Source organism: Lagopus leucura, unplaced genomic scaffold, assembly GCF_019238085.1.
Source record: "Lagopus leucura isolate 7727_CA_CO unplaced genomic scaffold, USGS_WTPT01 Super-Scaffold_100002, whole genome shotgun sequence".
NCBI lineage: Eukaryota > Metazoa > Chordata > Aves > Galliformes > Phasianidae > Lagopus > Lagopus leucura.
In genome coordinates, this window is record NW_024962263.1 from 79,541,021 (window position 1) to 79,568,675 (window position 27,655).

At 41.2% G+C, this 27,655-nt stretch overlaps 1 protein-coding gene and 1 non-coding gene across 2 annotated transcripts; one reads left to right on the forward strand and one right to left on the reverse strand.

The window, feature by feature from the left end:
- Positions 1 to 60: 60 nt before the first annotated feature.
- Positions 61 to 26,288, forward strand: TBC1D31 (TBC1 domain family member 31). Its single transcript, XM_042868882.1, has 22 exons — positions 61 to 177; positions 2,255 to 2,401; positions 2,949 to 3,064; positions 4,862 to 5,040; positions 9,419 to 9,570; positions 9,976 to 10,135; positions 10,365 to 10,565; positions 11,754 to 11,930; positions 12,715 to 12,794; positions 12,897 to 13,043; positions 13,411 to 13,544; positions 14,526 to 14,659; positions 15,233 to 15,412; positions 16,472 to 16,704; positions 17,522 to 17,674; positions 18,803 to 18,938; positions 19,764 to 19,856; positions 21,297 to 21,437; positions 22,426 to 22,620; positions 23,039 to 23,189; positions 25,118 to 25,234; positions 25,903 to 26,288. Exons 1-22 carry the CDS (start codon positions 101 to 103, stop codon positions 26,043 to 26,045), a joined length of 3,246 nt encoding a protein of 1,081 aa, XP_042724816.1. The 5' UTR covers positions 61 to 100; the 3' UTR covers positions 26,046 to 26,288.
- A 987-nt stretch (positions 26,289 to 27,275) lies between these two features.
- Positions 27,276 to 27,348, reverse strand: TRNAM-CAU. The gene has a single exon. It is a non-coding gene; the product is annotated as a tRNA-Met (tRNA).
- Positions 27,349 to 27,655: the final 307 nt, after the last annotated feature.

The window sequence follows — 27,655 nt, forward strand, 5'->3', positions numbered from 1 at the left end:
GGGAACAGGGCTGTACCACGTGTGCGGCACCCCCCGCGGCGGCGGCCGTTGAGGGAACCCCGAAGGGAATCGGCGAGCGCGGGAGCGGCGGCGGCCGAGGATGCCGAGCTGCGATCTGGGCAGCCGGGAGCAGGGCTCCATCTGGCACCGCAAACCCAGCCCGGCGGCACGGGGCGGGTAACGGCGGGGCGGGGAGAGGCCGAGGGCACGGAGGAAAATGATCGGAGGGTGTTTGTCGGGCGGCGTTTGGCTGAACATGAGCCAGCGCTGTGCCCGGGTGGCCGAGGAGGCGCACGGCGCTCCGCATTGTGTCAGCAGCACGCGGCAGCTGGAGCGGGGAGCTTATCTCTTCTGTACTCGGCTCTGGTAATGCTGCACCTCGAGTGCTGCGTTCAGTGCTGGGCCCCTCGCTGCAAGACAGACACTGAAAGCCTGGAGCGTATCCAGAGAAGGGCAGCGAAGCTGCGAGGGTCTGGAGCACAGATCTTATGGGGACGGCTGAGTTGTTCAGTCATAGAGGAGGAGGCTCAGGGAGACCTTACTGCTCTCTACAACCACCTGAAAGCAGGCTGTGCTGAGGTGGGAGTCAGCCTGTGCTCCCAGGTAACAGCGATAGGATGAGGGGAATGGCCTCAAGTTGTGCCAGGGGAGGTTCAGGATGGATGTTAAGAAAAACCTCTTTTCAGTAGGAGTGGTGAGGCATTGGCACAGGCTGCCCTGGGAGGCGGTGGAGTCGCTGTGCCTGCAGGTGTTCCATAGACATGGAGGTGTGGCACTGAGGGATGTGGTTCAGAGAGCGATGCAGGTGATAGGTGGACAGTTGGACTGATGATCTTAGTGGTCCTTCCCAGCTGTAATGACTCCAGCATTGCAGTAGTTTTTAGCTTGTGGATGTCAAACGTGTCTTGATCAAGTTTTCCTTTTTTTCTTTTTTTTTTTTTCTTTCTCTCCATTAAGAAGATACCATGGCCAAATTCCCACAATAGTTTAACTAAAATATTTTATTAGGAAATATCAGAAGAACACTGTCTGGTCCAAGGGGAAAAGCAGTAAGAATGCTGCTTTTGAGTGCCTACGTGGTGTTTGCCACAGGAAATCTGGGTGCAGCTCCACTGAATTAGTTCAGTGCCAAAGGAGCTCTAGCACGACAGGGAGCAGTGCTAGGAAGTGCTGGGAGGTACTGGCACGACACTGATGGTACTCCCACTTCAGGCTACTTTCAGAATCACAGGTCACGTGATATGTTTTATTGATGTTAATGATACTAACATCACAAACTTGTAATGACAATCTGAACAGCTAATTCGCTTTCCAGTTTCATTTTTATGGCCCTTCCCTCTTCTCCCAGAAAGGAATGGGTGTAGCAGGGCAAAGTGCTATTAGTTTTATCTCTGCTTTGCAGCAGTAGCTGCATGGCCATACAGATGTGCATTTGCACTTGGTGTACACACGAGTGCCTGCGTACAGGCAGTGGTTATAGTGCCCTCCTGGCATTCGGTGACTCAGAGGTATCCCTATCTTACGTTAGCATGGCCACAGTATCCAGTATTCCATACAGTTTTAGTTATTTAATCTGACTCTGCATTTACATCCAGATGATTATGGAAAATAACTGGTTTGCCCAGCAATATCCAAGAAATCCAGGAGCAGCAGATTTCCCAAACCTTAGTGTGCTGCTTTCTCTTACAGCTTCTGCTGCACGTGGGCTTCAGTTCTGCATCTGGCTTTATTTTGTGTCAACAGCATGATAGAATGTGAAAAAGCAGAAACTTTTGTTCCATAATATCTCATATGAACAATGATAAAATGGATTGCTTCATGCTTTTGAAGGCTGGAAAGAAGTGAGGTTAACATGGATTCCCCCACCTCCCAACCTCCTTGCATCTAGATTTTCAGATAGCATGGCTGATGATAAGCCAGCATACAAGTTAGTGTCACGCAATAATATAAATGAAAATCAAATGAAAATGAAAATCAGGTAGCTAGGAGCTACATAACAGGACCATGAGTGGTGAAATTCCTCCTGCCTGCTTTACTCTCTAGCATTTTTTCAACATAATGAATGATCTCCTTTGTTTAGTATATTTTCTTTATATTACAAAGACATATTTTTCATGGAAAAATTCCTCACAGAACACTATGAATGGTTAGAATTGTAAAACAGTGATCTAGGGAGATTTTAATCTTAGGTCTTAGAAAAAATACATGGTTATAAAACAGCTCAAAACAATTGTTTTGTCTGCTTTCTCCACAGAGTTGTAGTAAACATATTTCATAGTGCCACAGGATATCATTCCAAGGCGATACGTTTTCTGAATGTGGCTTTTGACAGTTCTGGAGATTCTCTGCTTGCTGGAGACCACCAAGGAAATATTTATGTTTTTGACCTGAATGGAAACAGGTAAGAATGTTTATACAATGCCATTTTAACTGTCCTGATACCTGCAACATTCAGGGGTATGAAAGTTACCTGTCGCTGTGCCATGGGTTTTTAACCATTAGCTTTCCATGACTGTGCAGATGGTGGTTTTCTCAGAGCTGAAGCTGCAAGCCACTATTTCATGTGGTTCCCTGTGTGCTATTGTATTAGTTTAGCTGCTGCAAAAGATAAGATCTTTGTAACTAAACTGAACAAACAGCAATTTCATAGAACTTCGGTGATAGAAAACTACCGGAGGAGTTGTGGTGTCAATTAATAATACAAGCAAGGAATTACAACAGCCTAGTATTGTCATTTACAGAAATACATGCATATCTTTTCAAGTGTGTGCTTTCAACTTAGCACTGCTACCTACATGCAGTATAAGAAGATACGATTTCTTTTCTCTCTTCTTTTGAGTTCATTTTTCTCTGAGTGCAGCATATATTGAAACTGATTAAGGTAATTCCTCACTTGGCATTATGAGCCAAAGCTTCCTAACACAATGAGAACATGTATTTTCAAATAGGTTCAAGCTTGTTCAGCGAACAATGCAGGCTTGCACTGCTTTGGCATTTAATCTTCGCAGAAAGACAGAATTCCTGGTGGCTTTGGCTGATTATTCTGTGAAGTGCTTTGATACAGGTAAGGAGAAATGTAAAGCCTTAATATGTGGATTGTTACTGTCTCATTTAAATTTTGATTTTAGTGTGACAGTTTGCAACTGATTCCGTTTAAAACTATTTTTGCAGTAATACATGTCAACTAATTGACTGCAAACACTGAAATAACTGTCAGTTGTTTTGAGAATGCTGGTAGATCTGTATCCTTATTCAGAAACAGCTTCTAAATTAATGTCATAGGCTAGCTGTGTGCCTCTGAATGGATTAAATGGGGAAGGGCATTGACAATTCATTTTTTTTTAAGTAACCAATCAAAAATTCCAGCTGTAGTGTCTTGTATTATCCGGGCTTACATCTTTTTAAAAAACTTTAGGAGTCACTTGCCTGCAATTGGAAGGTCTGAGTATGATATTATTGGTGCAGTTTTTAAAGCAACAGTGTTCCCCAAAATAAAGGAAGAGAAGAAAAATAAGGCCTGAAATCCTCTGTGCTTTTTCTTCAAAAATAGTAAGGCCAAACTTAGTTTTCAGGTGCACTTAGAGAAATTTTTCTTACTCAGAGAAATCCTTAGCAGGAAGTTTTTCACACGGAGGGTGGTGAGGCACTGGAACAGGTTGCCCAAGGAGGCTGTGGATGCCCCATCCCTGGAGGCATTCAAGGCCAGGCTGGATGTGGCAGCCTGGTCTGCTGGTTGGTGACCCTGCATACAGCAGGGGGTTGAAACTAGATGATCACTGTGGTCCTTTTCAACGCAGGCCTTCTGTGATTCTATGATTCATTCTATGATCTCACAGTCCTGCATTTTGAGATAGGGCTGTTTCCAGATACCAAATCATACTGAAGAATGTCTTTGAGTATAGACGTCCTTCCTATAAGTACTACTGGATGGACTATCCTTAGCAAAGTATTAGATAATAGTGAGGGCCATCCCCTAATTAAGAAGACATTCTCTGTAATCCCATGGTGTGCTCTCATCTGGCAACAGCTTGAAACACTCAAATGTCTGTAAGCACAGCAGAAAGTTTGACTGTTAGTCTTTGTGAGCTGCTTTATAGCCATTTCCCATCTTCGGTGCCATAGCAGTCGATCAGCTGGAGCAACCCCATGGTCAGTCAGGTAAAACAGCTGATGTAAGTAAGTCTTGCCACTAATAGGGTTAGTTGCTGAGGAAAGATGAGTGGTCATGCATTCACAAGTGAGAAATCATGCAGTCAGAGGTACTATTTCCTGAATATGTATTACACAGCATAAAAATGCTTCGGACTCTAAAACAGTTAATGAGGTGTTGCTTTCTGACTGTGCTTTCCTGTAGTCACAGCCCATTGTCATTAAACTTTTTTTTCCTTGCACCTGTAAATAGCTGCCTAATCACTCATACAAACTGTCCACAAGTTAAAACAAGTGGGGAACACTAAGCAGAACATTCAGTCTCAACTACTTGATATTTCTGCTGATGTTCTCATCAAATAATCGGCCCACAAGGCATGCTTACTTTACTTGATTGCAGTGTTCATGACTTCTTAAGATTGATTCTTGGGCTAAATTAAACGAGTCTGTGCAAGTTGGATTTCTCTGGAGAACTGCGAATAAAACCTGTCACTTAGAGATGAGAAGGTTGTTTCTCTGTGGTATAATAAATGAAGACTTTGTTTCTTGTTTGTTGGATTGCAGTGATAAATGGTCGTACACCAGGTGTGATTAAAAGTCACTTTTACAGCATAGTGCTGTACGAGGTGTAAAGTGGTACAAAAAGTGAAGTAGTAGTCATTGCCTTTTGAATGATTTTCATGTTCTTTTCTTCTTTCTTTTCATCCTGCAGAAACTAAGGAACTCGTTAGTTGGATGAGAGGCCACGATTCTTCGGTGTCTTCCATCTCTGTCCATGGCTCAGGCAGATATGCCATCACCACCTCCACTGATACAGCACAGCTGTGGGACTTGGACACCTTTCAAAGAAAAAGGAAGCTTAATGTTCGTCAGTCTGTGGGTATACAGCAGGTGAGTAAAGAGCAATTGCTAAAGGGTAAAAAAACATACCTCAGGAGGAGTAACACCACACATTAAAATCACAGTGCTTGAAGACAGAGGGAAGATATATGAGGAGCAGCTGAAGTCACCGAGTTTGTTCAGCCCAGAGCAGAGGAGCTGAGGAGAGGCATCATGGCAGCTGCAGCTTCTCATGGGAGGGGTGGAGGGGCAGCGCTGAGCTCTGCTCTGTGACAGCAGCAGGACTGGAGGGAATGGCATGGAGCTGTGTCAGCAGAAGGGCAGCTGGGGGTTAGGGACAGGGTCTCCACCAGGGAGTGGTCAAGCATGGAACAGCCTTCCCAGGGCTGCCACAGGGTTTGTATTTTGGATGGTCCTGTGTGGAGCCAGGGGTTGGACTCAATGATCCTTATGGGTCCCCTCCAACTCAGGATATTATGTGATTCTATGATATTTTGAAAAATGCAGCTAAAATCTTTTCTGTGTTCTTTTGGCTAATTCCCTTAACTCTTCTCCTGTCATATCAGTCAGACCTCCACGCAGGCAGTAGTTACAAAAATCTGAAAGCATTTAAGGAATCTTCATTGTTAGAGATACTGCTTATTAGGTTGGATGTAACCTCGATCAACTCAGACTAACCTGAATTAATTTCTGATTCTAAGAGTGTTGTTCAAAAAACAGGTTTGAGGTGATAATTCTAACTTGAACAGTCACCACTTAGCCCATCCAGCTCCTTATTCCAGAGTTTCTCTTCTTCCTACGCAGACAGCAAGGAATGTGGGTGCAAATAAAGCTAAAAGTAATGCAGCAAAAAAGAAAATGCTGCGTTTTAGTCTATTGGTTTCTTTGTTTCGGTTTGCTGCACAGACATTTATACTGGAAGAGCTAGGGAACAAGAAAGAGTCCCTTTGTATCAGGGTGTGATATTAATATGTCTACTGTAGCATTACGCTGCTTTAAATAGGTGTGCTGACACCACCAAATGTCAAACGTAAGCATAAATACTACAGTAAGTGCCACTGCAGTACCAGATCATTGCCTACACACGTGCTGCTCTACAACATAGTCTTACAAATACCACTTCAAACCAACTTTCTCATCAAGTTGGTCACTAAAAAACTACGCTGATTTTGCAGAGGACAAGGATATTCTTTTGAGTACTTTCATTGTGTTCTTAGTCAGGCAGAAATTTTGTTAACCTGCAATGTCACCTAGCAATTACTGTGGGAAATTATGTATACATTTTTTTGGTGCTTTATTAAAATTCTTCTGTAGTATAGAATCATAGGATCACAGAATCATAGAATCATGGAATGGCCTGGGTTGGAAGGGACCTCGAGGATCATGAAGCTCCAACCCCCCTGCCACATGCAGGGCCACCAACCTCCACGTTCAATACTAGACCAGGCTGCCCAGGGCCCCATCCAATCTGGCCTTGAACACCTCCAGGGACGGGGCATCCACAGCCTCTCTGGGCAGCCTGTTCCAGCACCTCACCACTCTCTCTGTAAAGAACTTCCCCCTGACATCCAACCTAAATCTTCCCTCCTGCAACTTGAAACTATTTCCCCTTGTCCTGCTGTTATCAACCCTTGCAAAGAGTTGAAAAACTTATCAATAAAATAATTATCATGTCTTCCATTCAGAGAAGATGTTTCTGTAGTTGATATGACTTCTGTTATTGCAGCCTTTCAATACTAATAAGGATGCTTATAAGAAAGATGGAAAGAGACTTCTTTAGTGATGGCATGAGAGGTAGTGGTTTTAAACTGAAAGAGGACAGAGTTAGTTTAGATATAAAGAAGAAATTCTTCACTATGAGGTTGGTGAGGCCCCGGAACAGATTGAATGGGACTTTGAGCAACCTGATGTAGTGGGAGGTGTCCCTGCCCATAGCAAGGGGGTTGAAAATAGATGGTGTTAAAGGTCCCTTCCAACCCAAACCATTCTATTCTATGATTTTTCTGCTGCTCGGTATCTTTCTTGAAGCTAAGTGTAGAGACTTCTTGTTGATAAACGACTTGTAGAATTTGGTAGGATCAGGATGTTACAGTATGGAAAGAAACTTTTAAGTCCGAGCATCACTATCAGACTATCACTGCGGGAATAAATCAAGAATTTGGGAATTAAGAGCATACAATTTTGGTTTGGCTCTACCATTTCTAACATGACAACGCCAATAATCCATTTTATCTGATTTTGTTTTGCAATGTTTAGAACAGAGATAATGATGTTTGCTCCCATGCCACAATTCAAAATATTCAGATAAGCGCTTGACTAAGGATCAGATTTATCATTAGGTACAACCATGACACATGCTGTCCGAAGTTGGATTCCTACTTGCTGTTTGAGTCCTTGTGTTACTTTCATGCTGATCTGCAGTGTACTTTGTGGTGCCTCTTAATTTAAGCCCAGTTTGCACTCCAAAGCACACCCTCAGTTCAGTTGGTATGAGACAAAGCTTATTTAATATGACAGGGGCTGAGTTGCATACTGTTAAGAACAGCAGTTGAAAAAAAAAGACAAATAATAAAGAAGAGCTAAAGAAAAGACGCCTGTAATGACAATTTTCAAAGCATTGCTGCTTATTCAACAGCTGCTTGTGACCAGCTTGTGGTATTTTTCTAGGACAAAGCAGAAAATGAGGAGCTGGTCCAGTATGCCAGAACTTAAATCGAAACTTGAAGCTTTTCTTGGGCTACATTTGCTGTTGGAAGGATCCACAGACTTTTATAATTGGAAGTAAGAAAAGGTGGAAATCATGTTGCTTAAGTTCATCCGTCTGCACGATAGGCATCAGTCTGTCTTCAGATTTTTGTCTAGGCTTCCTCAGAGTCCCTAAGGTAGGATGTGCAGCTCAGTCTGTTTAAACATGAACGTGGTAGGTGAGGTGAGGTTGTCCTACAGGCAACTTTTGTTCACTGTCAGGTGACTAATTTGGGCTGGACATCTAACTTTAAGTCACTAACACACAGCATGATGAATCCCATCCCACGCATCCAAATTTCAAGGTCCAAAGAAACCATTCAGACCAAAACTCTGAACTTTGGTACTGACTGCAGATCTCAGCCACTGAGTCCTTCGGGTAGTCAGTGCCTCAGTGCTCAAGTAGCAGAAAACATTTTGAGTTTAACCTTCAAAATTATACTTATAGGGCACTGTCTGAAGCTACCTGTGCTGCTACCTAAGTAGAACCTCTGATCTAGACCAGAGATGTATCATTAAGCAAAAATGTATCCAATAACACCCATACATTTAAAAAAATTGTTTTTATTTTTCTTTATTAAAAAGGAATTGCATATAAATGGTAAACGTTTGGAATAATTGAACAAAAAAGTTCAAGTTTGGTTTCATTTTCTTTTATGACAAACTGCATTTCATAGTTGCAGAACAGACTGCTAAACTTTGTACAGCATTTCTTACATTTAGTAGATCTGTGCAAAACTGAGGAGATTAAACCTAAGAATAAGTGCTTAACAGAGTGCATTTGCAGGTTGTTGAAAGCAGAGGTGAGTTTGTAGAAGATGCAGCAAGCTGTTCAAAACCCACCTTTGCTCAGTGAGCAGTTCTGGCTCCTGGCTCCCATGCTTTCTTGCAGCTGGGTGCATTTTCCCAGCATTGCTATTATGCCTCCTCTGACAATCATTAGAACTCTCCAGAAGAGGGAGGAACAGTTTTGAAAATTACCCAGATAAACTTCTGTGTCATTTCAGTGAGATAAATTGCCTGTAGTGAGAGGCCCAAAACTGGACACAGCATTCAAGGTGTATCCTCACCAGTGCTGAGTACACTGATAGAAGCCAGGATGCTGTTGGCCTTCTTGGCCACCTGGGCACACTGCTGGCTCACGTTCAGCCAGTTGTCAGCTTACATCCCAAGAGCCTTTTCTGCTGTGCAGCTCTCCAGCCACTCTGTCCCAAGCCTGTAGCATTGCAGGAGTTGTTGTGACCACAGTGCAGGACCCAGCACTTGGTCTTGTTGAAGCTCATACAATTGGCCTCAGCTCATTGATCCAGTCTGTCCAGATCTCTCTGTAGGGCCTTCCTCAAGCAGATCAGCTTTATCCCAGCTTGGTGTCATCTGCAGACTCACTGAGGGTGTTCTCAGTCCCCTCATCCAGGTGATATTAAACAGGACTGGCCCCAGTACTGACTTCTGGGGAGCACCACTCACGACCAGTCACCAGCTGGATTTACTTCCATTTATCTCCATGACTCCATGCACCACCAGGATTGAAGCCTTGCATTGTAACTTCCTTACAAAGTTACAGCAATAGTTATACTGTCATGGCTTCTTGTTGTGTTTTGTTCTGCCATTCACTTTAATCCAGTTTAAAGAGTGCATCCTTGGTGACAATATTCCATTTTTTATTTTTTTCATATTCTTTCAGGTTTTTTTTCTTCCACTGAGTAACACCATCCTCAGCTGTTTCAAAGATAATTCTGTTTTTGCCTGGGAATTTGATACTCTTCACTGTAAATATCAGTTGCCAACTGCAGTAGAAGGTTCTGCATTACAGTATAAGGTCTTTGCAGTTACCAGGTAAGTTGCTATTTTAAACATCCTAAAGGCAGACTACAAAACCTGCAATTTTAAAACAGGTTTGCTTTTCTTTTATGAAATGTTTTATGGAAGTATTGAACTGTATGCAGTGATAAACATTTGAAATCTGCTGTGACTGATACTTGCAGCAAGGCTCCATAGCAGTTTTTATTACAGTCCCATAGCAGTTGAAATAAAGTTGATTTAATGACCTGTAAAATAAGGTTTAAGCTATGAAAAAGAAATGTTATTATTTAGAAGCTGTTTTGTACTTTCAGGAGAGTATGACAGGAATAATGTCAGATTCCAAGGTGATATGAGGGCACAGCAGGAAATGTATGATCTCTTTCTTTGTAGTTTAAGCTATAATATTCTGATGGAAACTTTGCTTCATCTGTGACCCAGAGATGGCCAGATTTTTGTAGCTGGTGGAAAATCAAATCATCTTCACTTATGGTGTTTAGAATCAAAGCAGTTGCTAAGAATAATCCAGATGCCTACAGAAGTACGAGCTGTCCGTCACCTGGAATTCCTCCCTGACAGTTTTGATGGGGGCTCCAATCAGGTCAGTTACATACAAACTTGAGAATGGATGTTTGATTACGTGATTCAACACGTGTATTTTAGGGGCTTTTTGAAGACAGTGGGGAGGTGGGCCCCTGCCATCCCAAAGGAAAGATGCTGTGCTAAATATTTGTTCCGTTGCTCCTCTAGCTTAATGGAATGGCATTTCTTAATTTGGTATTTCTCTTTTGACATTGACAGCATTATTGATTAATCCTTTTGACTTATAGGTCCTTGGAGTGTTAAGTCAAGATAATATTATGAGATTTATCAGTATAGAAACATACAAACTTCTTTTTGTCATTGGGAGTCATGAAGAAGGAATTAGTACAGCAGCAATTAGCCCCAATGGACGGTATATTGCATCAGTAATGGAAAATGGTAGCCTTAATTTATACAGTGTCCAAGCTTTGACTCAGGAGGTGAATAAGGTACAGTGTTTTATATTTCTTATAATTGCAGTAGATCCCATTAAGGATGACACCTGTCCACATAACTTTTGTATCAGCAGTAGTTTGCTGACATGTCATTGGCTTAGAAGTGTTGGAGTGCCATACTTAACCCTACAAAAACAGAAAAAGTGGTTTGCTGAGTTACCTTCATTTCTATTCCAGCCTGCCAGGTAATGCAGTATTTTTAAAGTGTATCACTCTGGTTTTGGTTTTGGGAGGAAGGGAAGATGTTACTTCTTTCTGCAGCAATTAATGGGGACTGATTTTACTTTGTAATGACATTTTGGGAGAGATGGAAACAGCACAACAGTGTGCTGCTTGTGTTCCATTTCCTACCAAGAAATGTTTTGCAAGTAATGCTCTCTTAAACTGCAGGCATGGATGGTTCTTGCTGTGTTACTCGATCCCAGCATCCATCATTATGGCACAATCATACTCCCAGTCCTCCCTAAATAATAAACGTTCTAAATACCAGTTCTTATTTTATTAAAGTAATTTATTAATGGGAGTCAGGTTTCTAAATCCAGAATTTCACGTATCTTTAATCACTGTGTCACTGAAGTAAACAGTAACCAACTTTGGATAATGAAGGAGTTGGAGCTGAGGAAGGATGTGTAAAGATGTCACATATGCAATCCATTTGCACTTTTGCTGCCAGGTTGACATGAACTGGGATATCCACTTTGTTCCTTGTTTTCCCAGTCTCTAAAATTGAATTAATACCTACCTAACACTGAAGATTAATTAAGGTTTGTAAAAGTCTTTTGTGTTCTTTTTAATAGGTTCTATGGAAATGCAAAGTCTTTCAGTAATGTTGATAAACATACTGAAATAAAGAACCCGAACACTACACGATATGCATTTATACTGTCTCAGTTGTATTTCAGTGTTTGCTAAACAAGGAAATAACATGATGTCTGAGTGGATGTTTGGAAGCTGTGTATACATTCTCACAGTCTCTCTATTTATTACAGTAGTTTAATTCACTGTCATGTGTATTTAGGAGTATACAGATCACATGTATTTGTTTCTGTTATAAATATGTCTCTGTTCTTTGTACTATGGCCTTCAAGCTCAAGGATATTGCATATAAAATAGACATCAAATTATAGCGTTATTTATTCTGTCTTACAAGATGTTAACTGAGTCATTTTCACTTAATATTAGCCTCCACCTCCACTGTTCAAAGTAGTAGAAGATTGGCCCAAGTGCAAGTCAGAAGCAAACAAGCTGACAACGAGAGTGACTTCAGGAAGGTCAGAGCAGCCTTGGAAATCCAAAGGAAGCAAAATTCAAACCAGATTGCTGAAAGTGCAAATGAATACACCACTTGAAAATAAAGAGGTGGGAAGAAGTTGCAAATACTTTGTTCTCCAGTCTGCATTTAAGGCTCCTTGGGAAAAAGAAAAAAAAAAAAGTTTGAAGAATAAGTTCAGGCACTGATTCACTTGGATGTTTGAGCAGAGTTAAAGGAGATTTAACGCCGCTTCTTCTTTCCGTTGTGTCCATAACTCCTGTATTATGTGATGCAACCACAGCTACCATTGCTCCAGTCAGGTTTGGGCACCTCTGAAGTTGTTCAACTTGTGCCACATTTGGATATTTGCTAAATCCAATCTGCTTCCCCGCTAGCAAACTGCGCTTCTAAAATATCTGCCTAGCAGCTACTTTGTTTTTCTTGATCATTTAGAAGATGTATTACTGGTATGTGTCTTTCCCTTCTTGTGCTGCCTTCTCTTCATGTCTCTGTCTCAAGTCTCATGTGTATATATATGCATATATGAGAATATGTATACACACATACTTTCTTTTTCTCCTGTAATACTCATCACAACGTAATCTGTTATTTCATTGACATATGCCTTATGTTTGACTGTATCAATCATTTAACTATATATAGTTTATAGTCAGGCAGGGTCTGATTTGAAATCAGTGGCAGCTGTTCTTGACTTAAGCAGATGAGTGATCTCTGTCGTTGAAAGACTTAGGATAATATAGCTGTACACACTATATATTTTTAAGGTGTGCTAGGAATTTCAATATTTAGCTACTGCCATTGAATAGAGTGCAAGGAAAGAGCTAATGAATGAGAAATCCTCACATTTACTGCTGATTTCCTGTTTTGTAGAATGAACTGCCAGGTGGATTAAACAAGAAACGCTTACAGGCCTTACTGAAAGGATATGGCGAGTATCCAGCAAAATACAGGTATGTTTGTATGCATGTTCATGCTTGCACAAAATCAGTTTGCTTGTGTCTAATGGCCTGTGAAAGAGAAGTTGCTTGACTAAGTCTGCATTTTAATTACAGGATGTTTGTTTGGCGTTCCTTGTTACAACTTCCTGAAAACCACTTAGCGTTCAGCAGCCTGATAGATAAGGGCACCCACAGCGCGTTTGTGAATATTCAGAATGAGTATCCCATCAAAAGCAGGAAACTGCTGAGAGTTTTACAGAGGTAAAATGTGCATTTATGTTTATTTAAATATTGTAGATTCATATTTTCATAGAATCACAGAATCATAGAATGGCCTGAAGAAGACCGTAATGATCATCTAGTTTCAACCCCCCTGCTTTGTGCAGGGTTTCCAACACCCAGACCAGGCTGCCATATATTCATAAGTGATCTAAAATGTATCCCATAGCTAGAATCAGCTAAAATGCAGTAGTAGTGTCCTAATGCTTTTGTGTTTTTATAACTGGTATAAGCCTACATCTATTTTGAAGTTTACAGTCTTTCTAAACGATAGTTTTAAAATGCACATGATACTTTTGTTCAATTTTGTAACCATGTTTTCTACATCTTTGCTTGCCTTTGTGTATAGGACCTTATCAGCTCTAGCTCACTGGTCTGCTATCTTTGGTGAGACACCTTATATTCCTTTGCTAGCATTCCCATTTGTAAAATTATTCCAGAACAACCAGCTGATCTGCTTTGAAGTTGTTGCTACAGTGGTAGGTAAGCAATGATTTTCAGAAGTCAAATATGCAGCAACGTGTTTAAGCTTTCCTATACAAAAAAGCTTTTCCAGATGAAATGAATGAGATGGTTTCCTAAGTACTCACCAGACTCACTTTTAAAGGTATTGCCAGGAATTAATATGTAGCAACTGTATGCTGAAATCCAAAATTTGTTTTTAAATCAAAACAAGATACTAGATTTCCTTCTACAGTGTTTATAGCAAAAGCTAGCAGTTTTGTACTATTTGCAAAGTCTCAGTAAGAACATGCATAATGGTATCATACTGAATAGCTAAAATCTGTATCTCAGGCATGGGAAAAGTACTTAAACCCACCTCCACTCCAGACAAAAGGGAATGATCTCTCATAAAATTTTACTGTGTTTAGCTGTCTTAAACACATGGTAACTCAAAATTAGACATTTGGCTGAAAGCTCGCTACGGCTGTTTGCTGAAGAAACACACTAAATTAAAGTGCACTACCCTTAAATTATTTGTTGCAGCTGTTGCTAAGTCTGCAGAAGATATGTGCTGCCAAGCATACACATCCACTTTGCAAACACATGCTGTTAGTGAATAAGTAGCCAAGCTCACAGAAATTTTCCTTACTGTGTTCACAATTACTCGATCCAGGCTGCAGTTTTGTGAGACAGAAATACTGGTTGAAGTATTCCCACCTGCCTCCAACCACTTAGTCCCACAGCACACCAACTTTTTTATATTGTACCTTTGAGCCAGGTTAGTTCCCCAGTGTGGTTCGCAGTGCACTGAGCAAACACTCATGCCAGTGCAGTTGGAGGAGCAGTGAGCTGTGGGAGTGATTTCAGTATAAATGGTTGGAAAGAAGAGAGAGAGGAGTATCTTAATAGGCTTTGCTGCTTAAAATTTCCTCTTACGTTTGCAGTCTTTCAATGAAGCCTTAAGGTTGCCAAGAGTATCACTCTGGATTACAGTGGTCTGTGTTTTGTTTTTCTTTTTAGTTAATTTTTGTCAGCACTGGTTTGAATATTTTCCCAATCCTCCGGTTAATATCCTTAGTATGGTGGAAAATATTTTAGCACATCATGACAAAGAACTCCTTCAGCATTTAATAAAATACAGTGTGACTTCACAGGTAATGTCCTATATGAAGTGTCAGTACTGGGAACAGTAGTGCACTAGTGATTTGTTTTGACATAAATCTGTTACGAGAGTTTTCAGTAAATAATAATGAATGATACAAAAGTGAAGAACATATCATTGTTTTCCTGAAGCTTTTCTTTTTGCATGGTCATAAATCTCATATATGTGCTACTAGTTCTTAAATTTCCTTCCCTTTCAGGTGCACACTGCTTGAAAATCTACTGGGCAAATTATAAATGCATGTTTACTTTTATTTTTTTTAATTAGACATAGGTGTTGTGAATTTTGTAAATTAGTTTTAGCCATAATTATTCATATTTAGCATTAAGGATGATTTTAGCTTCACAAAGCTGAACAGAGTATTTAAACATCCAGTGAAATAAGAAAATTATGTTTGTCTCATATTATTTTGAATGCTTATAGTGGGTAATAAAGCTTATATTTTAGTGTGGTTTCAGTTTCTTTCATAACTAAATAGATTTTTGGTATAAGGCAGTAATATTTCATATTTTTTCCTGTGAGTTCTGCTAATGGATTATTTTGTCACATTTCCCAAATGATGCAGGTTTATGCCTGGCCTCTTCTAGAAACCCTGTTCTCTGAGGTTCTAACAAGAGAAGAATGGCTCAAAGTCTTCGATAATATCTTCTCCAACCATCCCTCATACTTCCTAATGATTGTCGTTGCCTATATTATTTGTTCCAGAGCTCCTTTGCTTCTCTGTAATCAAAGTCAGGATTTTGAGGTAAACATCTGATTTTTTTTTAAGCTGATCATCTGAAAGTGGGGCTACAGAAAAGTGTAAAACACCGTATCTGCTGCTGTCGAGTTTTGAAGGTGTTTCAGTGCCATATTAATATATTATTACATTACTGAACAGTCATCTAACACCTGACAAATGTACAATAAATGAATAAAAAGTTCAGCAATTTAGAATCATAGAATCATAGAATCACCAAGGTTGGAAAAGACCTAAAAGATCATCCAGTCCAACCGTTCACCTATTCCCAGTTAATTTCTTGCAGTTGCATGCAGTAAAATCTCTAACAGCTTTCATAAGCTTTCTAATGCCGCTGAAAATTGCCTATTAAGTGTCTGTGGTTCATCAGCCACAATAATTCTGCCTTTTATCTGAGGTTCTAATATTGACTTGTGCGTGTGAAAAAAAGGCAGTGATTCCATTATGCTTCATTATTTTGCTTTCAGACTGCAAAATTAGGCAGTATTATTTGACATTCTCTGAAGCTAAATTAAAATTTTCTCATGTTTAGCCTTAGAAGGAAGGAGGAGGATTGTTCATGTGAAAACATCTCTGCAGACAAATGGTTTCACCTTGGAAATGCGCTTGTGAGCATTTTGACAGGCATCAGATCTTTCCAAAGCTAATTGGAAATTTTTTCTGGTGAAGACTTTGACAGGAAGAATAATCCTGTTGGAAGAGGAACTTCCATGTTTCATGTGTAAACACTAAATGTTGAGTGAGGTTTACCCAGCAGAATGAACCTCTGTGTGGGCAGTGTGACACTCTCACGTCACACCCAGGTTCCCAGGTGTGTTACACAACTGTTGTTGGAACAGAAGAAAAAGAACCCACTGACACTTTCAGAACTTGGATGAAGTTTAGCTCAAGTCACTTGAGTTCATGACATTTTAATAACTGATAGGGCTAACTAAAGAATCCCTTGTCTTATTTTTTAACTTCTGGAATGTAGAATTTGCTAATCTACTTAATTATTCCTACATAGGCGTATTAAAAACTTGCTTAATCTTTTGTAGAATGTAAATGGCAGCCTGTCTCTTACAGTATTTCTTTCATCACCGCAACAACCTGGACATTAACACTGTGATTAAACGAGCTTATCATCTTATGGAGGCTACACCACCAGATATCCATCCGCAACGTGTGCTTGATGACTTCATGCCACTTACGAAAGGACAGTACCCTGTATTTAATAAATACCCCAAGTTTGTAGTGGATTATCAAACTCGGGAACGGGAGAGGATCAGACAGGATGAAATTGAATACTTAAGAGAGAGGTATTGATGGGAAAGCTGAAGACAGAGTCAGACTGGGAGGGACTAGTGGACACAGTTCTGTTTTTCTGTTAAAATGTGCATGTTTGAGAACAGAGGCAGTAATTTAAAAAAATGTGGGGAAGATGACTTTAAAGAACCTGTAAATAGCAATTGGGTTTGATGTGGTCTTAAGTTAAATAGGCAGTCTTATCTTAAACCAAATGTATTTATAAATTCACAGAAAATACTGGGCTGAAAGACTTCAAAGTTGAAAGTTTAGAAGTCAGAACCTAAATCTCCCTTAACCTTAACCTTGTCACATCCAACTCTGTGTAGGGCCAGGTGTTCCCTGCTTACCATTGAAATGAGTGAGAGCCATGATTACAAGACACCTGTAGAAACCGGTTTTTTGTTAAGAATGTGAGGAAGAAAATGCTTGCACTTATTTGAAAAGGCCTGCTGTTTGTGAAAGTCAGCTCTGTAACTCCCATGTATTTTATCAGTACATAAAGAGGGCTGCCATTCTCTCAGAATCACACAGAATCACAGAATCACCCGGGTTGGAAGGGACATCAAGGATCATGTAGTTCCAACCCCCCTGCCTGGCAGGGCCACCAAACATACACATGCAGATCAGGTTGCCCAGGACCCCGTCCAACCTGGCCTTAAACACGTCCAAGGACGGGGCATCCACAACCTCCCTGGGCAGCCCGTTCCAGGGGCATCATTCTCTCGTGGCATCACACTTCAGTACTAATTTGCTAGTACAGATACAAATTTCAAAGTAATGAGGTGACTTCTTGACATACAAACGCACCTCTCATCTCATTCCATTTAGGCAATTAATGCATGAATTAGAAGCTAAAGCACAGGAACGGAAAGCAGAAGATGAAGCCTTCTATCGAAAGCAGGAATTGCTCCGAGAAGCTGAAGAACAAAGGCGAAAAATGGTACTGGAAGAAGAAGAAAAGCTGGCAGAACGGAGGCGGAGGTATTACAGCATAGCAAACGTTAGGGACCTGGCTGCAGTATCCTGCTGTTACATTTTTAACCATGAGTAAAGGATTAATGGCCACTAATTTCTATAAATTGTAGTGCGGGAGAGCAGTGTGATCTGGTAGGTCAGATTTTGGGGTGAGAATGAAGTGATCTGGGTTGCGCTGCTGCCTTGCCCAAGGGAATAGAATGTATCAGAGGCCAAGACACTTCGTGTTTTTGTCTCAGCTCTGAGCCTTGTGCCTAGTCACTTCAGATTGTGAATGCTTTTGGACAGCTAATTGTCATACTTGCACTGTGGACAGACTTACTCTACAAATAGAATCATAGAATCATAGAATCATAGAATCATATACAAAAGTACATCAAATACAAGAAAAAAATAAGAAAAAATAAGAAAAAAGTACATCAAATACAAGAGTAAGTTACAGTATTGAGAGTATTGATATACTGTACAGATTCTTATGTTTCTAGTGGAGTTAGAAAAAAGGCTGCTTTATGTATAAGTTGCTGAGCAAAGGGTTGTAGGAGTACCAAAGTTAATCTGGTGGCTCAGACATTTTGCAGTTGTGAAGGCTTAAGAGAATTTTAACACAGTTTATTAGATCAACTAAAAGTAATACTTCCCTTAAGCTTCTGCAACCTACAAATTAGGTTCTTATTCTAAGAAATGAGCAGTGGGATTTTCTTTGCAAACTAATTCTTGAGTTTGTGGTTTTGTTCCTTGAAAGGGTTTGATGTTTTGCAAATAAATTCAGGGCTAATTTTGTGCTGAAAGAGGTACCAGGGTGCTGACAATTATTCTAAGGAACAGTTTCCAGGTCTGGATCATTATAATACTAAACTAGTGCTTATTAAAGTACATCAGGAACAGAATACGGGGCTTCAAAGCATAATTGGGAGAGATTGCCATTAGAGGATACCTGTGTGCCTCTGAATTTAATGTTGGCTTGTAAATGAAAACCGGGTAGTTTACAAGAATGAAAGTGACTGCCCTGCGCTTTGTGCTTTAGGGATTGGCTCACAGAAACTGGTGAGTAACTGTGGTGTGAGCTTGTGTCCCTTTTTACTGACCTTTCATACATACAAATTCCCTTGCTTTTGATTTTTTTTGGCTTTGAAGACTAGCTGCTGTGAGAAGAGAACTGAAAGTAAAGGAGCTACAATTTCTAGATGCTTCAAGAAGGCGTTTTCTGAAATACCAGCAAGATCAGCGTCAGATGGAGCTGAAACGTCTTGATGATGACATTGCAAGAAAGGCTGAGTATTGCTCAAGCAGTTCTTTTCTTGAAGGTTTATTGGGAACAATAACCAAGAAAAAAATGCATAGCTAAAATGTACTGGGATTTGTAAGCCCAGGGGTGTGTTTAGCATGAGGTAGATGACTTAAAGTGTAAATGCATAATTTAACAGTTTTATTTGGCACTTCCTATGTTCCCGTGTCTTGTTTTAACTGGCAAAATTCCTGGGAAAAGCCAAATATATCTCTATATTAACAGTGTTGAAAAATGTAATTAACTCCTTAAAGGACTCGTCAATTATCAGTTGTCTGTGGGCTGTATATCCAGACTGCATATTAACTCTGGAACAGCCTTTGGCCAGGTCTGCCTCTGCTCCTGCAGGCTTAGCAGCTCAAGCACCATACCGAGAGAGAGCCTGAGCTTGTGAACCTCGTGGGCACAAATCTAGTCTCTGCTGAGCTATTATGTGCATCTCAGCAGCACACTTTGCAGAGTTGGGGCACAGGCAGATTCTTCTTTTTGCAGCTCAGCCCAGGTGGCCACTTGCATCTTTCTGCTGTCCTCCACAGCAGTTTGGGTTCAGAGACTATTTAATTTGTGGCTGTATCTTGCAGGTTATTAGCATTAGCCTGACATTTCCCTAATGCGTGACTGGATTCAAAATTATTCCTGTGCCTCTTGCTTTCACCTTGTCCTGTACTTTCAGTGTTCAGTATTCTCCACTGTTCATCATATGACAGAAAGTTAACTAGGACTTAGAAGTGGAATGTCGCTTCTGGTTTTGGACTTTCTTGCTTTTTTTTCTTCCTTGCTCCATTTTCACGTGTTTCTCTTCTCCTCAAGGCATCCATGAGAGAGCAGGAAACAGCTGCTACTCTTCAAGATATAGAAATACGACAGATGGAACTTGAATCACAAAGACAGCTTTTTGAACAGGTAATTGCTAGGGAACCATACAGATGTTTATATTTAGTGGTTCTTCCTATGCAGTTCTCAGATTTGGTTGCATTCGTTCTATCAGACTATGTGAGGGAAAAGAAAGGCTTTTTTTAAGTTTCCTCTCTGATACCTTTTCTAGAATAAACCCTCAGTTAATAACAGATTGATGTAGTTGATGCCAGCAGCATCAGTAAGCAAAACAGAATGGGTGGTTTGTGGGGACGGTGCGCCTCCTTTCTCAAACGCCTTACATGTAGTCCAGAAAGATCATTATTCAGTGTTAAAGGTTTTTGTATCAATAAATATTGTTTAAATGTAAAATTAAATATGACTGAAAAGCCAGACTGCCAATCAAAGACGTTAGTAATGTCCATTTTGATCAGAACCAGAGCTGCGTGTCCCCCTCTTGCACACATGCACATCTGGCTGGAAAGCAAACAGAAGTGGCCATCAAAACTGCTAAAGCTTATTCTGAAGCATGTGTCTCCTTATGTTTTACTTCTTAAAGCTTATGGCTGTATACTTTTTGTCATTCATGCTGAGCATAACTGGGCTAAATCTCTTCTAGCATTTATTTATTAAATTGAGCTGTCCTATGGCTACGTAAAACAAACCAAGCTAAGATCACTTGTGTTCCAGTAAAGTCATCTGTTTAAAGGAGCTATTTCTTCAGTGACCATCCTCTTTAGGCAAGGAAGACTGCAATTATTTAACTAACCAAGGCTATGTCTGCCCACAACAGCCTGTTCAGGCAGGCTTTCCCTGCCCATGCCCTGGACTGACCGTTTTACTGCTGTCAGTGAGAGGCCATTTGCAGGGCTGGAAGGCCTGTTGAGAGGCAGCATATGTCAGTTGTGCTTCTGCACCCTGCTGATACAACTCAGCAGATTCCAGCAGGACTGGGAGAGAATTATGCCTTCTTCAGAAAATAGCATAGATATGCCCTGATGAATATGAGGAAAAACTGTTGAGAATTGAAATTTCTGTTTCCAGAGTGGATTCGTACTGCTTTGCATTCAGTCTGCAGTTGTGTTTATTGTAAGTCTCAGTACCACAAAACTTGATTTATATTTGTGAAACATTTTGAGGTCTTGGCTAACGTATGCCATAAAAGTGAAGAACATTTTCATGATGAATCTAATTAATTTCAGTTGAAATTCTGTTTCTATGCCCCATTGTAATCCATGGGATGGAATTACATCAGAATAAAGCTGGAAGATCACTCTGATGACTCAGGCTTAGCACAATTCCAAGTGGGTATAGCAGCAGGGAATATCACTTTCTTGGACAGTTACGGTAGTTTATGCTATGCAGTGGAACGAGATGTGTGGATATATTCAAATAATAGTTTAATTAAGTTTTAATAATTGTTAAAGAGAGAATCAAAATTATGGTTAGTAGCATAGCAACAGTAATTTATGCTTGTATTTTTGGCAGCGTCTTATTAAAGATCGAGAGACAATTACCCAGGAAATGAGAGAAGAGAGAGATGATAGACAAAGAAAGGCAGATCTTGAAGACCACATTGTTCAGAGATGGGTAGAAACAGATCGAGAAGAAAGACAGAAGGCTCAGGTGGTAAGATGGCTGGATTTTCACATGGGGGAGTCAGTTATGTTAACTGGTATATTATTTAACAGTATTTGTTGCAGTGAGCTAATACAAGTTAACATGAAAATATTTCTAAGAAGATCGAGTTTCTGGATACCCATCTTAATAGATCAGGGTGGCTTGTTTAAAGTTTTGAGGGTTTCAAAAATCTGCCTGAAGCATCGAAACTGATATGCAAAGCTGAAGTTCCCTGGGACCACCATATATTAATTTTTCGTTACTTTCCAGAACTTAAAAGGCATTAAAAACTCAGAAGTGCTCTTCAGAATAACTTATTCTCCTATTTAGAAACATGTTTTATTTGTAATCATACTAAAACAAAAGGAAGCCGCAAAGGAACTTTCAGTTGATGGCACTTGGCATGAAATTCAAGGAGCTGTCTTTCTGATCACAGTAATGAATGTGCGTAGCTTGACATTAGGAATTGTTCGGATTTTCAAGCTCAGAACTTGTAACTGCACAGTTGGAAAAATAGTTGCAGCTAACCCACTACCCATATGCTTGGCATCTGCATTTATATTTTGTCTAGAAATAAACATATGGGCCTGAATTTTTGTAAACAGCCTTCAATTCTTGGAAGCATATGGACGTGGGTGGAAGTATTGGCATTCAGGTACCAATCTCATGTTAAGTGCACCTGCAAGTCATATGAAATCCACGCTAAGAAAGCAAAATCCTCTAAATCATGGAGGGGGTGTATGTCTCATTTAGAAGGCCCTCAGTGAAGGAAAGAATAACAAGGATGAAAAAGGAGCAGAAGACAGCCCTGGCAGAAGGGACAGCCTGCTATGAGTGGAGGGGTGGCACTGCAGGTGCAGACTCCTGCTAAGGATGTCTAACAGCAATACCACCAGATACTTCAGTTTGACAGAAAAAGACCTTCCCTTATCTGTATGTAAGTCTATATATTGGAAATAAAATAAATGGAGTCCTGTTAAGAAAAATACTTTGTTAGGTGGCTGAAGAAAATTTCGCCAAAGCAGAGCAGAATTGCATTGACAACGCATGGAGGCTGCAAGCACTGCAGAAACTACGGCGCGATGATGAGGACCGTGAGAAGCGTTACGAAGAGATAGCCAAGCTCCTGCACGACAACAGGGTGAAAGAAGCTGAGCTGCTGAAAGCCATGAGGGAGGCAGAAGAAAAAAAGGTATCTGCATTCTTTCTTTTCCTAAGTGGGACTGGCAATAGTGTAACTGTTTTCTGCCTATAGCGTAGAATAGCATAAAACAGGTAGAACAAGAAGAAATAGTTCAAGTAATTCCTTTCTTGTTTCGGCCTGAAATTCCTGGAAGGTCTAGAGCAAACTAGTGAGGATATTTTAGATTTAAGAGGCGTATTCCTAATTGTGTAAGCTTCTCTCATTTTTTCTCTAAATCAAGACTTTTACCAAACTCCAGGTGTTTGAAGGAGAAATGTTTCAAAAAATAAGCATTCACTCAGTGTAATAGTACACCTTCTGATTTAAAGAGGAAGTGTAGTCTGTAATAATCCAGATGGTTTTACGTGTTATTTTTTTTTCTTGTAATAAATCTGTTGAGGATGTACCCAATATCTCTGTTGCACAGTGGGAAGAAGTTACATGGAGAAAAGCACAACTGGAGGAAGAGCAGAAGGCAGCTGCTGCTGCAGAGGAACACAGGAAGCAGTTTTTAGGAGATGAAATGAATGATGCATTAGAATTGGCTGAAAAGCTGCAAAGGGAGGATGGCTGTTTTGGTGAGTATGTAGAATATGCAGTTTTCTCCAGTATCAACAGACTGGATATTGGCGTGAAGGTTTGGATTGATCAGCAGAAAACAAACAAAGTATCTAACATTAAAGATAAACATAGGTTAAACTCCTTTTACATGAGTGTTTTTTGGCAGTATTCTTTCATGTAACCAATGTATAAAGCCATGCTTGGATAGGAACCTCAATTGATATCCATCAGATGCAGCATTATAAATGATTCATAAGGTTACTTTAATCTTGTTGTATGGATGGGAATCTAAACTTTGTTACAGAATCACAGAATTGTAGGGGTTGGAAGGGACCTTTGAGATCATCTAGTCCAATCCTCTGCTAAAGCAGACTCCCTGCAGTGGGTTACACAGGAAAGCATCCAGGTGAGTTTTGAGTATCTCCACAGCCAGTGTTGAGGCACTAGAACAGGTTACCCACTGTTGTGGTTGATGTCCCATCCCTGGAGGCTTTCAAGGTGAGGCTGGATAAGGGCCTTGGCTGTTTGATCTAGGTGTGCATGTCCCTGTTCATTGCAGGGGAGCTGGACAAGGTGTCTCTCAGAGGTCCCTTCCAACCCTAAGGTGTCTGTGGTTCCCTCTGGGCACCTTGTTCCAGTGCTCTGTAACCTTCAAAGTAAAGAAGCTTTTCCATATATTCATATGGAATTTCCAGTGTGGGCACTGTTGAAAAGAGTCTGGTCCCATCCACTTGCCTTACACCCTTTAGATATTTGTAAGCATTCATAAGATCCCTCCTATCAGTCTTCTTTACGCTGAACGCCCCAGGTCTCTCAGCCTTCCTCATAAGGGAGATGATCCAGGCCCCTGATCATCTTTGTGGCCCTCCACTGCACTCTCTCTAGAAGATCCCTGTCTTTCTTCAACTGAGGAGTCCAGAGCTGGACACAGTACTCCAAATGTGGCCTCACCAGGGCAGCACAGGGAGGGAAGGGAACCTCCCTTGGTCTGCTGGCCACATTTCTTATTGCAACCCCGGATACCATTGGCCTTCTTGGCTTCAAGAGCACAGTGTTGGCCTTGTGCATCCCCAAATCAGGATATTCTTTTCTCTCAGTACATTATTTTGTATTTTTTGTAGAGCACATAGAAACAGAAAATTTAGGATAGTTTGCACTGTTTTTTTAATCAATTTGAAAACCTCAACCTGTAATACTCTATTCTACCAGAAGACACCTACACCTTGGGCTTACCATGATGTTTAGAATAAGGGTGGTGAGGCACTGGAATGGGTTGCCCAGAGGGATGGAGGATGCCCATCCCTGGAGACATTTGAGGTGAGGCAGAACAGGGCTCTGAGCACCTTGATTGAGCTGTAGGTGTCTCTGCTCACTGCAGGGGAGTTGGACTGGATGACTTTTAAAGGCCCTTTCCAACTCAAACGATTCTATGACTGTTATCCTCCTGAAATACAGCATTTGTGTAGTTTTGCAGATACATATCCCATCTCCTCAAGACAAGCAGAATACCAGTGACTGGTATTAAGATTAGTTGATTGGTGTTGCTTTCAGCAAGATTTTTCAGACTTTGCCCTAATTTGTCTGATGGTTTTAACACGGACTAATTAGCAACTGCAAGTTATTAAAATGAGTGTCTCCTAAAACAGCAAGTACGAGTAGCCATATTCCACATGAATTCAGTGGCCCATTTGTCAGAAGATTAATTATATGGCAAGAAACTCCACATATGGAACTGTAATTTGTTAAAATGAAAAGCAGTGATGCATGGCTTTGCCCCATAGACCAAAAATTGTCTTTAAATTCTGAACAAATTTTACTTGCCATTAGCTGGAGTGAGATATTGTTCCAGTTTTACTCCCTAGAGAAAAACTGTTTTGCCTCAAGTGAAAAAAAATCACTAGAAATTCAAACATGCACAACAATGATTTCTCTGCATTTCCAACAGAGAGAGTGCGTGCTTTAAGGGCCAGACATGCAGAGAGAGGGGTAGAATTCCAGCAGGTGCCAAAGTCTGGGAACATCTGCCTGAATGATTTATCTGCATCACAGTCGTCATCGCACAGTAAGATTCTAAGTGAGGGCCCCCTTTTTTCTCACGTTTAACTTGAGGGGCATTACTGGAACACCTTGCTGGGTGATTGAGTCATTATTCATGGTGCTTAGTGGGTAGTAAACCCATTTATTGTTGTCTTCTGTTTCACACCTGAAAAACATAAAAAATGAATCACTGCCAGTAATAGCTCAGTAGGAAATGCCTGAAGTGTGTTGCATTATGAGACCAGTCATTTTAAGCCTCAACCTAGTTTAGTCCCATTCTGACCTGATCATTTTACCTATATTTGCTCAGGCTTCATAATTATGTATGATTTGGGGTTGTTGAGCATATGTAGAACCATCCTTCACGAAAATCCTGCAGAGTTACAGTTAAGAAGTAGTCTCCAATAATCTACTCCAGGCTGTCCCAGCCAATGAAGGCGCATTTTAAAATCCCTTGCTTGTTACCTGTATCACCCTGCATGCACTGGGAAACGTCTTTGGAGCTGCCAGGGAACCCCAGCAACATCCAACCTTTTTGTAACAAAATATAACACTGCCATGGTACCAATTTCAAGGAGCTTAGGGGTTGTAATAACACAGAGCCTATCTGTCCAGGGGATTTTTCCCAATAAGCATCTGTGGTATTTGTGGGAAAATAGCTGCAATATTAAGCCTGAGTTTCTTCCATTTAAGCATCTTTAGACAGAAGACAAGAGCTGGCACGCCAGGAGCGGGAGCTGATGGCAGAAGTCAGGCAGCTCAGACAGAAGCTCACAACGCGGGCCCAAACCAGGCGTCCTCCAGCTCATGTCTCACCCACACGGTGGACAACCTGAGATGGTTTGCTCTGGACCTCAGCTGTATTTTCAGATTATCAGTCAAACCCTGACTGTGTGTGATGTGATTAAGGACCGATTAGAGATTGTTTATCATAAAGGCTTTTGGAAATATTTTTATATAAAAATAAAATTCTAGCTAGAAAAATGTGCAGCATTTGTAACCTCATTGTTTTCTCCATAACTGTAATATTATTTTTACTTCTAAAATAAACTGACTTTTTATCACTAAGTTATATCATATACATAGAGTATTTGTATGCTTTATTTGTTCCAGTCAAAGCCCCGACTTGAAGAGCAGGAACTTGCTGGAACAGGCTGCCCAGAGAGGCTGTGGATGCCCCGTCCCTGGAGGTGTTCAAGGCCAGATTGGTTGGGGCCCTGGGCAGCCTGATCTGGTATTAAATGGGGAGGTTGGTGGCCCTGCCTGTGGCAGGGGGTTGGAGATTCATGATCCTTGAGGTCCCTTCCAGCTCTCGCCATTCTGCGTGAAGAAGCAAACCACCATCACAGTGCTAAAAGCAGGGTACAGGGAGGCTGTATAACCTGAGCTGCTGGAGATGTCCTGTTATATATATACATATATATATGTATATAATATATATATATATATATATATATTAGCAGCCAGGAGTTGAACTCAGTGATCCTTATGAGTCCCTTCCAACTCAGGACGTTCTGTCATTCTGTAATGAGTAATGCACACACTGGTAAAGCTGAATGAAAAGGATGATCATTGATGCTGCAGGGCAGGGCAGCACACGAGGCAGAGAGCAGCAGCCCCCTCCCCATTGCATCACAGACTCCTAAGTGCACAGAGGCAGCTGTTCATCACGTTGGCCTCCACACTTAGAAATCTTGGGATTTGCACGTGATTATTTCTATATTTAAATAATACATTTTTGGCTGGCAGCTATGTGCACACGCTTATGGTTTGTAAAGATGTTAGCACTGTGTGTAAGATAGGTTTGCAGGGGGAAGCCGAGCCCAGCCATAGCTGGGTGCAGCTGGCGATGCCTGCTGCTCCTCTGGTCAGACTGCACAACCTCTGAGCTCCCAGCGCTGACCTCTACTTTTTCTGCTCCCAAATGCTGAGAAAAGCTTGGGTTCTGAAAAAGTAACGCCAGCCAAAGGTTGTTCACAAGCCACGGCGCGACCCTCGCACACCTCGCCGCGGGCAGCAGCGCCGTCGGAACCAGAAAGTGAAAGAAAAAAAACATCGCCCGCCTTTGCCCCGTGTGAGGATCGAACTCACGACCTTCAGATTATGAGACTGACGCGCTACCTACTGCGCTAACGAGGCGGCTGAAAGCGTCCTTCCCCCGCTGACTGTCCAGCTTGGCCTGGCCCTGCGATGCCGGGGTGAATCTTGGTGTTCTTTCTCCCGTCTTTTTCCCGGTCGCCAAGGGCACGGTGGCCTCTTCTGCCTGCAGTACGGGAAAAAGAGGGCTGGAGAAACAGCTCGGCCCTCCCCGCGGCTGCTGGGACTGGCTCTGTGCCGCAGTGCCGTATGGCAGCTGTGTGGGGCCTCACAGTGGCCGTGTAGGACCCTGTGGTGACCATACGGGACCCCACCGTGACAGTGTATAGGGCTGTGGAGACAGCATGGC